Source organism: Leptodactylus fuscus, chromosome 5 (assembly GCF_031893055.1).
Source record: "Leptodactylus fuscus isolate aLepFus1 chromosome 5, aLepFus1.hap2, whole genome shotgun sequence".
Classification (NCBI taxonomy): domain Eukaryota; kingdom Metazoa; phylum Chordata; class Amphibia; order Anura; family Leptodactylidae; genus Leptodactylus; species Leptodactylus fuscus.
This window is the reverse complement of record NC_134269.1, coordinates 140,818,655-140,831,675: the sequence shown is the minus strand read 5'-3', so window position 1 is coordinate 140,831,675 and position 13,021 is coordinate 140,818,655. Positions and strand designations below refer to the sequence as shown.

Below are 13,021 nucleotides of genomic sequence, written 5' to 3'. Positions count from 1 at the left end.
GTCTTTTTTGCTCTGGACAAAAACTACTGTAAAATACAGATGCGTTCACCCTTACCTTTAAATAGATTTGGTTATGGTCTCCAGTTTTTCATTAAATCAATGTAATACAATATCACAACATGGCAGCAAAACCTTTCACATGCTCCATTTTACAACACAAACATTAGGTGTCTGCACATGTAACATATCACTTTGTGACAGAGTATCACAATACTGTCATGTTTGATAAGATGGCCATCTGGTGACATTTCTGAACATATTCAGCCAAAAGGTAAGGTGAGGAACGACACCTCTACAGCCATGTGAAAGTGTCCTTCAATAATCCATTGAAGTAAGTATCTAATCAGATAGAACAGACAGAAGTCTACAAATGAGAATTCATTGCACAGCTCAGTTTCTTTTGAAAAATGAATTATTGCATTTGTTTAATGTGACATCTGTCATGGCAGATTTTCATTAGCACCTTTTGGGTTTAGAATGTATCTTTTGTTTGATGATTGAGGTGTTAAAACTTGTGTCAGTGAAATTTGAAGCTTTCTGTTTCCCGATTTTAGTTTTTAATTTAGTTTTTAGATAGATTAAATTTGTTTTGCCAATGTTTAATGTATATGGAGCTGAAACTTTAACTTGATGTTGTATATTACAGAATGAAATTGAAATACTCAAAGCTGAGAATGACAGGCTAAAGGCCGAGACGAACCCACCAGGAAAACCAGGACATCCGTCTTCAGAATCATCGAGTTGTGCATCATCTTCCTCTTCTCGGCAGTCTTTAGGTCTGTCGTTAAATAATCTAAATATAACAGAAACCATAGCAACAGGTATGCATAATGTAGTTATACGGAGGTATTCCGCACTTAGTGCTTTATGTGTACATTAAGTTCACACTGTTGTTGTTCTGTCCATTGTTCGGTTCACTGGACTTTACAACAATAACAAACAAGACAGAAGAAAGTGTCTTATCTCTTTTAATGTTAGAGTGAATGGTGGAGGATGTAAATGGAAGGCGATCTGTTGGCATCCTTCATTCTATAAATGTTTCAGTCCATTGTTTTGATCTTATGATGGCTGAACAGCAGAATAAATATAGGATAAGCTGAATACACAATACTGTTATGGATACAGAATTGTAATAAGACATAAAGTAAGCTGAAATAGTAGAGCCTCCTAAATATGTAGTATAAGAATCACTCGATTCTTTAGTACTATAGTACCAAAAAGTAAAAAAAAAGAGGGGTTTGAGAGGTCCCTGGACTTATAGGGAACAAACAGCAATAGAGGCAGATACTTGGAAGAAGATGAAGATTGCAGCACTCCAGGGTCTTCAGTTAATTAAATCCTTTATTCACGCATCATTTTAAAAACAAAAAAAGTACACATACCAAAAGTGCAAAAGTTAGAAAAAACACATGTGAGCTAAAAAAACGCTGACGCGTTTCGGGGCTCAGGGTCCCCTTAACGCTATGATTAAGGGGACCCTGAGCCCCGAAACGCATCGGCGTTTTTTAGCTCACATGTGTTTTTTCTAACTTTTTCACTTTTGGTATGTGTACCGTATTTTTCGGACTATAAGACGCACTTTTTTCCCCCCAAATTTTGGGGGAAAAGAAGGGTGCGTCTTATAGACCGAATGTGGCGCCTGGCACCCGCCATAATAGAGAGGCGGATGCCGGCAAGGGATAGATGCCGGGGCCTGAGACATCGCTACGCTCCTCTGCCCTGCATGAAGCCAGCAGCGGGAGGAGTGATGCTATTCCGCTCCTCCGTCCCCCCCGCCGCTGGCTTCATGCAGGGCAGAGGAGCGTAGCGATGTCTCAGGCCCCGGCACCTGTGATGGCATCTATCCCTTGCCGCCATCCGCCTCTCTAGTACAGCGGATGCCGGGTCAGTATCGGTGGCCCCTTCTCCCCCGGGGCCGGTCCCCACCGGTCCCGTACCTGTGAAATTGCAGGCCGGCTCCTGCGCGGCGATATCGCAGGAGCCGACCTGTTCGGGTGACAGCCGGGAGCCTAATGAAGGCTCCCAGGCCTGTCACGGCTATATTAGTATTGCGGCTGGGTCTATGACCAGCCGTAATACTAATAGACAGAATGTCCCATAGACGGCAATACAGTTGTATTGCCGTCTATGGGACTTGCAATCAAGTGACCGCAGGTTCAAGCCCCTGGGGGGGAATAAAATAGTAAAAAAAAAAAAAAAAAAAAAAAGCTTTAAAAATATATAATAAAAATATGAAATAAATAAAAGTTCTAAATCACCTCCTGTCCCTAGAATATATATATAAAAGTAGAAAATCATATATCATAAACCACCAGGTTTTTTTTTCAATACAAGGTGATCTAAGCAATAGATATTCCCCAAAATGGTATAACTAAAAAGTACTTCTGGCCCCGCAAAAAAAAACACTCTATGCGTCCCCGTACAGCTGCAGGGTCACCTGTCAATGTGGCCTTGCAGCTGTTGCAAAACTACAACTCCCATATATTAAATATTTTACCATTTTTTGCTTCAAAATTTTTTTTCCCTATTTTCCTCCTCTAAAACCTATGTGCGTCTTATAGTCCAGTGCGTCTTATAGTCCGAAAAATACGGTACTTTTTTTGTTTTTAAAATGATGCGTGAATAAAGGATTTAATTAACTGAAGACCCTGGAGTGCTGCAATCTTCATCTTTTTCCAAGTATCTGCCTCTATTACTATAGTACCAAAACAACAATGTGTCTTATTTGTGACCATCATCGTAATATGACAGGTTTTTTTTTGTTTTTCTTACAACAGATATTTTATTAGATGATGCTAAAGATGCTAGAAATGGAACTTGTCACAAAGAAGGAAGAAGTGTCAAAATTTTAGTATCTATTAACAGAGGATTTGGACACACCAAGGTAATTATTTCGACACTAGAGGAGCAAGCTGAATCTTTGTCTTTGATGCCTGTAAGCTTAACCATTAATCAAATTATTGCAAATATTAAGCTTGGTATATGATGAAGCTGTATATGTCTCGTGTAACCTGTTTTAAAATTATACAAGCTATAGATGTAACAGTCATTAAACATTTGTTGCACAATATACAGTACAAACGTGGACAAAATTACTTTTGTCAGATTCAAGTCATTTCTGTGACCATTGTAGATTTTTCTTTCATTAAATGAGGGAACCAACAATTTTGTCCACGTGTGTATTTGATGCGATGAAATATTTGCTACGAATGAATTAACATTCATTTAGAGGGTTTATCCAGAAATATTGATATTATGGCCTATCTTTAGGATAGCCCATGAAATATCGTGAGGGCAAACAGATCAGCTGTATGGGGCTTTATCTGTTGCTCATATATACAACACTGGACCAGAGTCAGTTGGCTTTGTGCACTGTGCAGTGACCAGGCATCAGCGAGGCAGCTTAGCTCCCATTTACGAAAACATTATGGGCCATTACGGCTGTGATTTTTCTGCTAAAGAACTGATGTAAATGATAATAAATGTGACTGGGCTGATTCTGTAGCCACACCCCTCACCTTGCCCCCTTTCAGGAAATTGGTACTGGTGACAAGCAGGACTGTTTTTCTATGCCACAAAAATGGTGTACGACCATAATAAATGTGCCCCCTTGACTGCAGTCTGTGTCCCATCATTTCCAACAGAAGCATGGCTTTAATACAATGCTTCAGTCCATATTTGCTACATTATCAGTAGTGGAGGATCTGCTCCTGTATACTGCTTTATATAATGCACATGTTCTGTATCTCAGAGCTCGTTCACATATATGCCCGGGGTCTCCGTTCTGCAGGTTTCCGTTTCCTGCACGAAACTGGGCAGGACACGGAAACCTGCAGTCATGTTTCAAACCCATTCATTTGAGCGCCGGTGAGCGTTTTATGCTCTCCACGGCGAAACCGGGCACAGGGTCGGACATGCAGGACTTTGTATCCGGTTTAAAAAAAAACGTTTCGCAACGGAGAGCATAAAACACTCACCAGCGCTCACGGCCGGACACGGTCTGACAGGTTTCCGTCTTCTGCTGGCAGAAGACAGAAACCTAATACGGAGACCCGAACGCTGGTGTGAACCCAGCGTAAATAAGTTTAATTATTTGTGAATCTCCTGCTCAACCTTTTTTTTCAAAATCCTCAAATTTGTAAACAATGATATAAAGTATTAGCGCTCACTCCAACTCATTTTTAGGCCTCTGTTCATTAACTAGAAGGCTAAAGAAATGTATGTTCACTTCATAAATTTTATGATTATGAATGCTATGTGAATTTTTTTTTTTTTTATAGGATGCAAAAAGTCATCAATATTTAATAGGCTCTATTGGTGTGAGTGGAAAAACCAAATGGGATGTTCTAGACGCAGTTATTAGACGCCTCTTTAAGGTATATTCAGATTTTGTTGGGTTTGATCTTAAGATTTTCTATGATGTTGCCTAACACATTGTGTTATTGTATTTTGCACGTCTAACACAGTTAAGTAGTATACTGCACTTATTTGCTATAGAGATGAGTCTGTTCCTAACAATTTATCATAAAACAGAATTATCAGTATTAGAGCCACTCAGGACATTACATTTTTGCTATTTCAGTGCACTCCACCTATATGAAATGAATGCTTAGTCCTTCATTATCTTCATGGGTTTATATCATACTGTGAAAATAGTCATATAATTGCTCCCTATATTGATCGCAGATTTAAGAAGCTTTCAATTGGAATTAATGTGTATGTACTGCCACACCACAGTCTAGAAGGGTATTAATTTCATATTATGACGGGGGGAGGACTGGAAAAAGTAGAACTGGAATTCCTCTCCAATATTCATCGCATATCTCTGCTTGTTGTCATTCATTTTGTCAAAATCTGTCCTGGCATTGTGATCATCACATAAATGGACAGTTTGCGTCAAAACCAGTTTACAGAGTCTTGTGCTCATCACATGACTAGGACAGATTTTCTTCTACTGGAAGTTGAAGGCAAGGGGTAGTATCTCAGGTTTTTTAAACTATATACAGTGCGGTTATTGTGAAATGTTTCTTTAGTTTGCTTTACTTTGTTCAATCCTTGCATTATATTTTACACAGTGTAATCTTTTAATTTGTTCACTTTTAGGAATATGTATACCGTTTGGATCCAGCTTCTAGTTTAGGCTTATCCTCAGATGCCATCACTAGTTATAGTATTGGTGATGTAGTTAGATCAAATAACACAGAAGTGCCTGAAATGCTACCTTGTGGATATCTGGTTGGAGATAATATCATCACTGTGAACTTAAAAGGTACGGTAAATATATTAAATCATTTTAATTGACTTTATCTGAGATTGTCTAGAAGCAACAAAAGAAAAGAATATATGGGTGTGCTTGCTGTCTTTAACCAATGAGCTGTAGGTATGTAACTGTAGAGTATTTGCAATAAAAAAAAATATTTTTTTTTTTTTATTTTTCCACTGACCAGTTAAAGCAATTTAAAATTAATGGTTGCAAAATTTTTCTAGCATGTGATATATAAAGTGTATATTAAAAGGGGTTGTCCCGTCTCAAGGATCCTATCTATACTGGTAGCTTATTTAAATTGAAGACTTTTCCTAAATATATTGCTTTAGAAATGGTGCTTTGTATTCCTGCTATGTGAACTTATTCCTCCCATTGTTTACACAGTGTTACCATAATCATGGACCTGTGTGGTAGGACAAGTGACGTCACTCACTGCTCTGCTGGCAGGACAATCAGTTCAGCTAATTGCAGTTTGCTGATAAAGCCCGGTCTGTTATCTCTCTATGATAACACCGAGTTTGTTCTCTGCAAGCATGTGCATATTAGGTGATCTACATAAGTATTGTGATACTTCATAGTGTCCCGTTCAGTAAGCTTAGGGGGAGGGGGAAAAACATACAGGAAGTGAGAAGAGACAGCAGGTAATCTGCTGAAACAGTGAGATGGGAAAACCCCTTTAAACGTATTTTATTTGTAGACATAAATGAGACTGCATATACATTTTTAAATAAATGTATATAGACTTTAGTTCTGCAAAATCTGACTTTGTATTCGCACAGTGTAATTATTTTCCTGGAGTGTAACATTACTTGCTTTCAAGCTTGTGTATACTACCATATATTCTGATGATTGATATACCATATGTACCAACACTAGTAAACATAACTTCAATTTGCACAGATAGATGACAGTCAACTGTGATTTTCTTCTCTTCCTAGGTGTAGGTGAAAACAGCCTGGACAGTTTTGTGTTTGATACCCTTATTCCTAAACCAATTACTCAGCGTTACTTTAATTTATTGATGGAGCATCGCAGAATTATTTTATCTGGACCCAGTGGAACAGGAAAGACATATCTGGCTAACAAACTTGCAGAATATGTTGTAAATAAAAGTGGCAGAAAGAAAATTGAGGAAGCCATTGCAACCTTTAATGTCGATCACAAATCAAGTAAAGTGAGTAAGCAAAAGCACTTTTATGAATCCCTTCAAAAGGCTCCAGAACAAGAAAAACATATCATTTTTGACCAAACTATCACAAATCAACAATGTATTATTCAAAACAGAATATTTTAGATTGAATCCATTGTGTGAACAAAATAAAGATCACATTAACATTACAGTATTTGGATTCTATGGTCTTACATATCAGGTCATAATAAAATAAAACATCTGGTCTGAAGATAGTCTTAAAATAAGGGAAATACAACCTGAGATGAGCAACAGAATACAACAAATTACACCATTTCTTATTTAGCAGATACGAAGCCCACAGACCTCAATGAACCTCAATGTAAAGTATAGTGGGACTAAAGTCCTTCAGAATAATGGGAAAGTCATACAGAAAACTAATATATTCAAGAAAATTCTGCTAAAGGTAGTTCTTACAGGCCTCATGGTTCATGGGGTGTACTTAGGTTTTTCACAAATTGCTTTTGCATTTTTCCCTAGTTTTTGTTAAATAATAAAATAGTGTCATTTGCCATGTATTGTTGATCTGATCTTCTATGTGCCTAATTTTAAGACATTAAAAAAAACAAAAACATTTTTTATTATGTCCTGATAAACCATAAATTTCAAAGAGGGTGGACTTTGTTTCTAGTATGATTGTATATATGAAGGAGTTAATATGCTAATGATGCATTTGTCTATGTAACGCTATTTGTAATATAAATTATACATTATAGTTACTGCTATATTACCATAATGAAAAATGGGAAAGTGCACTTAAAATATAACTTTTATTAATAAACCTAAAAGCCTAAATAACCACATGATAAAATGGTCAACTGAATTAGGGCTAAATGGGATCTGTGTGTGAATAGCCAAGCTACCCCAATCAACCACTTATGTGTGAGTCCTCAGTTCACTAGGGCAGGTCCCCCATAGAGTAATACTCAAATACTTGTTTCCTCCAAAGATTCTCTATATAAGGAACCCCCCAGCTGATTGATTAAATAACCCACACATTCATGGGCATAGCTTTCCTATACTGGATCCGCAGCTGCCGGATCCAGCACTAAAATAGTTAAACCAGAGATGGCGCTTAACTGGTTAACCTCACTGCTATATTACCATGCAACTATTGCATGACATAGTTTAACAGTATTTAAATGGGTTGTGCCATGATTGACACTTAAAGAGGACCTTTCACCATTTGGGGCACATGTGGTTTAATACATTGCTAGAAAGCCGACAGTGCGCTGAATTCTGCTTTCCCTTTCTGTGCCCCCATGAAGAGCTATTGATGCCGGTACCGTAGCTCTTCACAATCAGAAGGGCGTTTCTGCCAGTCAGTCAGGAATGCCCTTCCTCACAGTAGCACCTATTGTGCTGTACTGTGAGACCGGGAAGGAACGCCCCATCCCTCTCCTCACAGTACTTGTCCATAGACGAGTACTGGGGGGCGTTCCTCACCGCTCAGCATCATCGTTCGGTGGTAAGGAATTCCCCCTCTCACAGTACAGCACAATAGACGCTACTGTAAGGAAGGGCATTCCTGACTGTTAGATACGCCCTTCTGACCGTGAAGAGCTATGGTACTTGCACCGATAGCTCTTCAGCAGGGGCACAGAATGGGAAAGCCGATAGTGTGCTGAATTCAGCACACTGTTGACTTTCTCGTGGTGTATTACACCGCATGTGCCCAAAATGGTGAAAGGTCCTCTGTAACAAGTGTTAGAGTATTGGAGGTCCCACTTCTCCAATCACCATTAATCACAAGAACTGGACAGACCCTGAAATTGTAAGATAGATACTATGGTAGGTTCTCTTCACACTTGGGCCTTGGCTTATGTTTTTATACAAATTATAACTATACTCATGCATTTATATGCAAGAATTCCCTGAAGTTGCAGTTGTCATAACTGATGCCATTTAATTTAGACATTACGGGGCAGACTTAGATATAATACTGCTGTTGCAACAGAATTCCAGAAAAAGTTGTGGCATAATTTTGGTGCAAACCAATTAAAAAACAAAACAACACAGTTGTACATACCTTCCTCTCACAAACATCTAGAAAAGTGAATGTAAATAAGTTGACCGTCTGTTGTAGTTCTATGGCTGTGCTGTTACTAACATTTTGTCTCTTACTTTTTAAGGAGTTGCGCCAATATCTCGCCAACCTTGCAGATCAGTGCAGTGCTGATAATGATACTGATACCCCACTGGTGATAATCCTGGATAATCTTCATCATATAGGATCTCTAAGTGATATCTTCAATGGATTCCTAAACTGTAAATACAACAAATGGTAATAATTTTATTAAGAAAACTATTTGATGAATCTTATTTGTATTACTAAATGATGAAAATGTAAACATTTATGAGTAAATAAAAAGTGGTTGTTTTGTTTGGCATAAACAGCACCACCATTGTCTTTGGGCTTTGTCTGGTATTGCAGATTAGCCCAATTCAACTGAAGGGTTGCTAAGATCCCGTTCTTAATAGGTGATCAATAGGCCATCCCTATCGTGATCCTGGAAAACTTCTTTGAAAACTAGAGGGACAACATAGCAAATCATAGGATATATAATAGAAAAGAGTACGGTAAATTGTATAGCAAATATAGAGGACTTTGTAGTATCATCACGGCGTATTTTGCGTATTTGCAATAGCACCATCAATGATTTTCTTTCAGTAACAATATTGTAGACTTTTTCCCTTATACATGCATTCTGTATAGACTAAAGTTTGATAAATATCATTCATTACAGAGGCTAGAACTAGATGTGTGGGTTACTGTGTTGCTGAGCTTAATATCTTGTGAAGTTCCGCTTATAAATATTGTTTTCTTGCCGTCTACAGTAGAATCAGTGTATGTCAGGATCATGGTTTATGATACGGTTTCTGTAGACTTTGAAATTAAAAAAGGACTCCAGTATACAATGACTTGTTTGTCTGTTATCATACACATGTACTACATGAGGATATATTTATTTTACACTAGAATTGCCATTTATTGCTATATAAAATCTAAAACTGATAACATTTGTATATACAATACAATATAAGCAATCCATAAGTAGGTACCAGACATACAGTATTGTATAATGAACCTAGTCCTCATCTGCAGGGAGCCCTTCCAATAAAATGGCATATGTGTACACCATAGTGATCATGGGGGCACAGTAGCTGTGACTGACACATGGGCTCCCTCTGTAATGGCTGGGATCAGAGATGAGCCCAGTCCTGGTTGCTTAATCTTCTAGATACCAAGGTCATTGGTGTCAGGGACATACAAAGAAAGAGGGCTCACACACTGCAATGATTGTGGGGTGCTGTGAGTTGCCTGTATGGTGAAAAATATATATAAAAAAAGCAAGAATATTGCTGTTTTGCTTATCCCTTTACCACAATGAAACTGAATAAAAAGCTTTCAAAACGTTGTATGTGCCCCAAAATCTTACCTACCAATGAAATCTACAACTTGTCCCATAAAAAAACAATTGTCCCCATAGCTCTGTTGTTTAGCAAAAAAAAAAAGTTAAACATTTGTTGTGTATTAAAGTAATCTAATATAAGAAACAATATCATTTGGTGTTACCCTAAACAGCATTACATTTGCATTTAAACAGTTTTTGTAAATATATATGTATATGATCTATCTTCTCTATGTTTTTAATGTACAGTATGTTGTTTCCCTGTAAGGGGGTGTTCACACTACCGTCTGTGTCCGATAGGTAGTGTCCGCTCAAAATCTGGCACGGACATTAGGAGCGGACACTAGCTGTGTCCGTGACACCTGTCATTTATTTACGGGTGCGTTCTTTTGCACTCCGTGCCCGTCCTTCCCTGTCCGCATGTAAAGATGTCCGACTTTTCAAGCGGACAGAAAAACCCTGCATGTCGGACACAGACGGTAGTGTGAACGCTCCTAACTAGCGTTACTTAATAAAGTACCTATCCTTTTTTTCTTTCAGTCCATACATTATTGGAACCATGAATCAAAGTATTTTGTCTTCGCCAAATTTAGAATTACATCACAATTTCAGGTAGGTGTGTTGTGTGAAATATATTTATATGTATTTTTACCTATAAGTAAAGAAACTATTAAAATACCACAGTTTAATACAACTCAGCTTGCTGTCATTCATTCTGTTACTAGCAGTGGATAAAAATCAGTCTATGGTCATGTGATGGACACACAAGTGCACATTGTTACAGTCACAGCCAGTAATCAGACATTTGCCTGGTAATGAGCTGTGTACCTGCGTGCCCATCACAATTTATTTATTTTTTGCGCTGTTGTGTCAGGGGTGTTTGGTTTGGTGGATATTTTTGTAATATACTGTCTAACTTCCTTTTTATTATAAAACAGGCTGTAATATTCTGAGCTGCTTCTAGGGAAAGTCCACACACAATTGTATTGTAAATATGCAGTATGAATGCAGGGGATGGTCACTTCAAATGGCTGTATCTCCGGTTTTACACCACTTAGAAAAAACATTGAACAGTGCATATAAAGTTATATTTCCAGCTGTGTTCCTAACTAGAGGTATCCCAGGTTCTGTTATGGGTAGTATTTCATCTCAGCTTTCATGTGATACCAGAACCATTTTTCTAGGTGGTATAAAACCAGAGATGCAGCTATTTTAACTGACCACCTCTCCTTGGGTAAATGTTTCAGCTCTACATACTACATTAAGTACATGTGTACGGACAGTATCCTGGCAATGCTTAGTTAGAGCATTGCTATTTTCTATTAAAATAGACGTTTGATATTATAAAAATGTTCACGGCCAAATCCCTCTGTCACCCCGACACAATAGGAAAATACAATAAAATGGGAGTTACACTTTAATATTTAGGAATCCAGATTCATTCTAGGATTATACATTAGTGACCTGAGTATTTTATATGGACAAGTGAGATATTTATGCTGTTTTTGTATATCATATTCATTTTAGGTGGGTGCTATATGCTAACCACATGGATCCAGTGAAAGGTTTTCTTGGAAGATACTTGAGAAGGAAACTTATTGAAATGGAAATAGAAAAAAGTTTGAGAAACAACGATCTCATAAAGATAATTGAATGGATTCCTAAGGCATGGCATCACCTCAACAGCTTCCTGGAGACACACAGTTCCTCTGATGTCACAATAGGTAATACATTTTTCTGAAGATCACACATTTGTGTAATGCCCATTACATCATGTTATATTTCATTTAAGAATGTTGTTTGATGCAGCAAATGAGAGATTCTTGACCAAGCAAGTCATAATGGGATGTATATATACTGAAACCAATGTTTTCTGGGATCAATTTTTTTCTACCGTGTTTCCCCGAAAATAAGACAGTGTCTTATATTAAATTGTCGGCCTAAATACAGGACCTGTCTTATTTTCGGGGGATCTCTTATTACAACCGTCAGTCATGCTGGCACTTCCTTAGCGGAGGGCCGGCATGACTGCCGGTTGTAGGTAGTGTAGGGGAGGGGGGGAGGTATCCAACTTACCTTTCCCATCTTCCTAGCAGCGCTGGTGCTGCTGTTCATCCCGGCAGAGGTGGGCGGGGCTTCGCAGAGCTTTTGTGGGTGGGGTTTAGCGATCCCCACTTCACTGACACAGCAGCCGTGCTCTGTGTGCACAGCAAAGCCGGCTTCTGTCTCTTCTGTATGCTGGATGCTGCCCCTACAGCAGCAGGGACAGTGGACAAAACAGCAGAGGCAGCAGCCGCCATACAGAAGAGACAGCAGCCGGCTTTGCTGTGCACACGGAGCACAGCACGGCTGCTGTGTCAGTGAAGTGGGAATCGCTAATCCCCGCCCACAAAAGCTCTGCTAATCCCAGCCCCCCAAGCCCCGCCCACCACTGCCAGGCATGTCTTATTTTCGGGGGTGCCTTATATTAGGCAAATCAACAGAACACCCCCCCCCCCCCATGCCTTACTTTCGGGGGTGTCCTACTTTCGGGGAAACACGGTAGTTATAGCCCACCTGTTCTCTAGTGGAGCATTAAAAACTAATTCATTTTTTTTTGTATATTGATTTGCACCCCAGATGGCAATTTTTCAAAAAGTGTGTGCATTTGGGTGGGCATATTCAAAGGAGGTGGAGCCTCTTTCAAACTGGTAAATTTACTAACCTGGGACAAATTATAGATAAAGTCCACTGCAGTTCATGGCTGACATAGATGTGATATTCTGGCTCACAGTGAGTCAGCAGTCCACCTAATTTATGACGAGGTACATCTCTCCCCATGGGGTATTCCAGTACACTTTGCACATAGGATATAATAGTACACTCTGCCCATGGGGTATACCTGTACACCTCTCCCCATGGGGTATGCCAGTACACCTCTGCCCATGGAGCATTCTAGTACACTTTGCATATAGGATATACCAGTATACTCTGCCCATGGGGTATACCTGTACACCTCTGCCCATGGGGCATTCCAGTACACTCTGCACATAGAATATACCAGTACACTCTGCCCATGAGGCATTCCAGTACACTCTGCCCATGGGGTATGCCAGTATTAATAAATTCCCAATTGTATTTGGAATTGACAATTTTTTAAATGTAAGAGGCTGA

The 13,021-nt window shown here is 38.9% G+C and overlaps 1 protein-coding gene across 2 annotated transcripts in view; it reads left to right on the top strand.

Annotated features, from left to right (window-relative positions):
- NAV3 (neuron navigator 3) overlaps positions 1–13,021 on the top strand; it is a 228,717-nt gene that overhangs the window by 205,061 nt on the left and 10,635 nt on the right. For both annotated transcript variants that reach the window (XM_075274311.1, XM_075274312.1), the window contains 8 exons: positions 647–821; positions 2,778–2,884; positions 4,281–4,376; positions 5,104–5,269; positions 6,205–6,440; positions 8,588–8,739; positions 10,409–10,480; positions 11,396–11,592. In XM_075274311.1, coding sequence (XP_075130412.1) covers positions 647–821; positions 2,778–2,884; positions 4,281–4,376; positions 5,104–5,269; positions 6,205–6,440; positions 8,588–8,739; positions 10,409–10,480; positions 11,396–11,592 — 1,201 coding nt within the window. The remainder of the gene's footprint in view (positions 1–646; positions 822–2,777; positions 2,885–4,280; positions 4,377–5,103; positions 5,270–6,204; positions 6,441–8,587; positions 8,740–10,408; positions 10,481–11,395; positions 11,593–13,021) is intronic.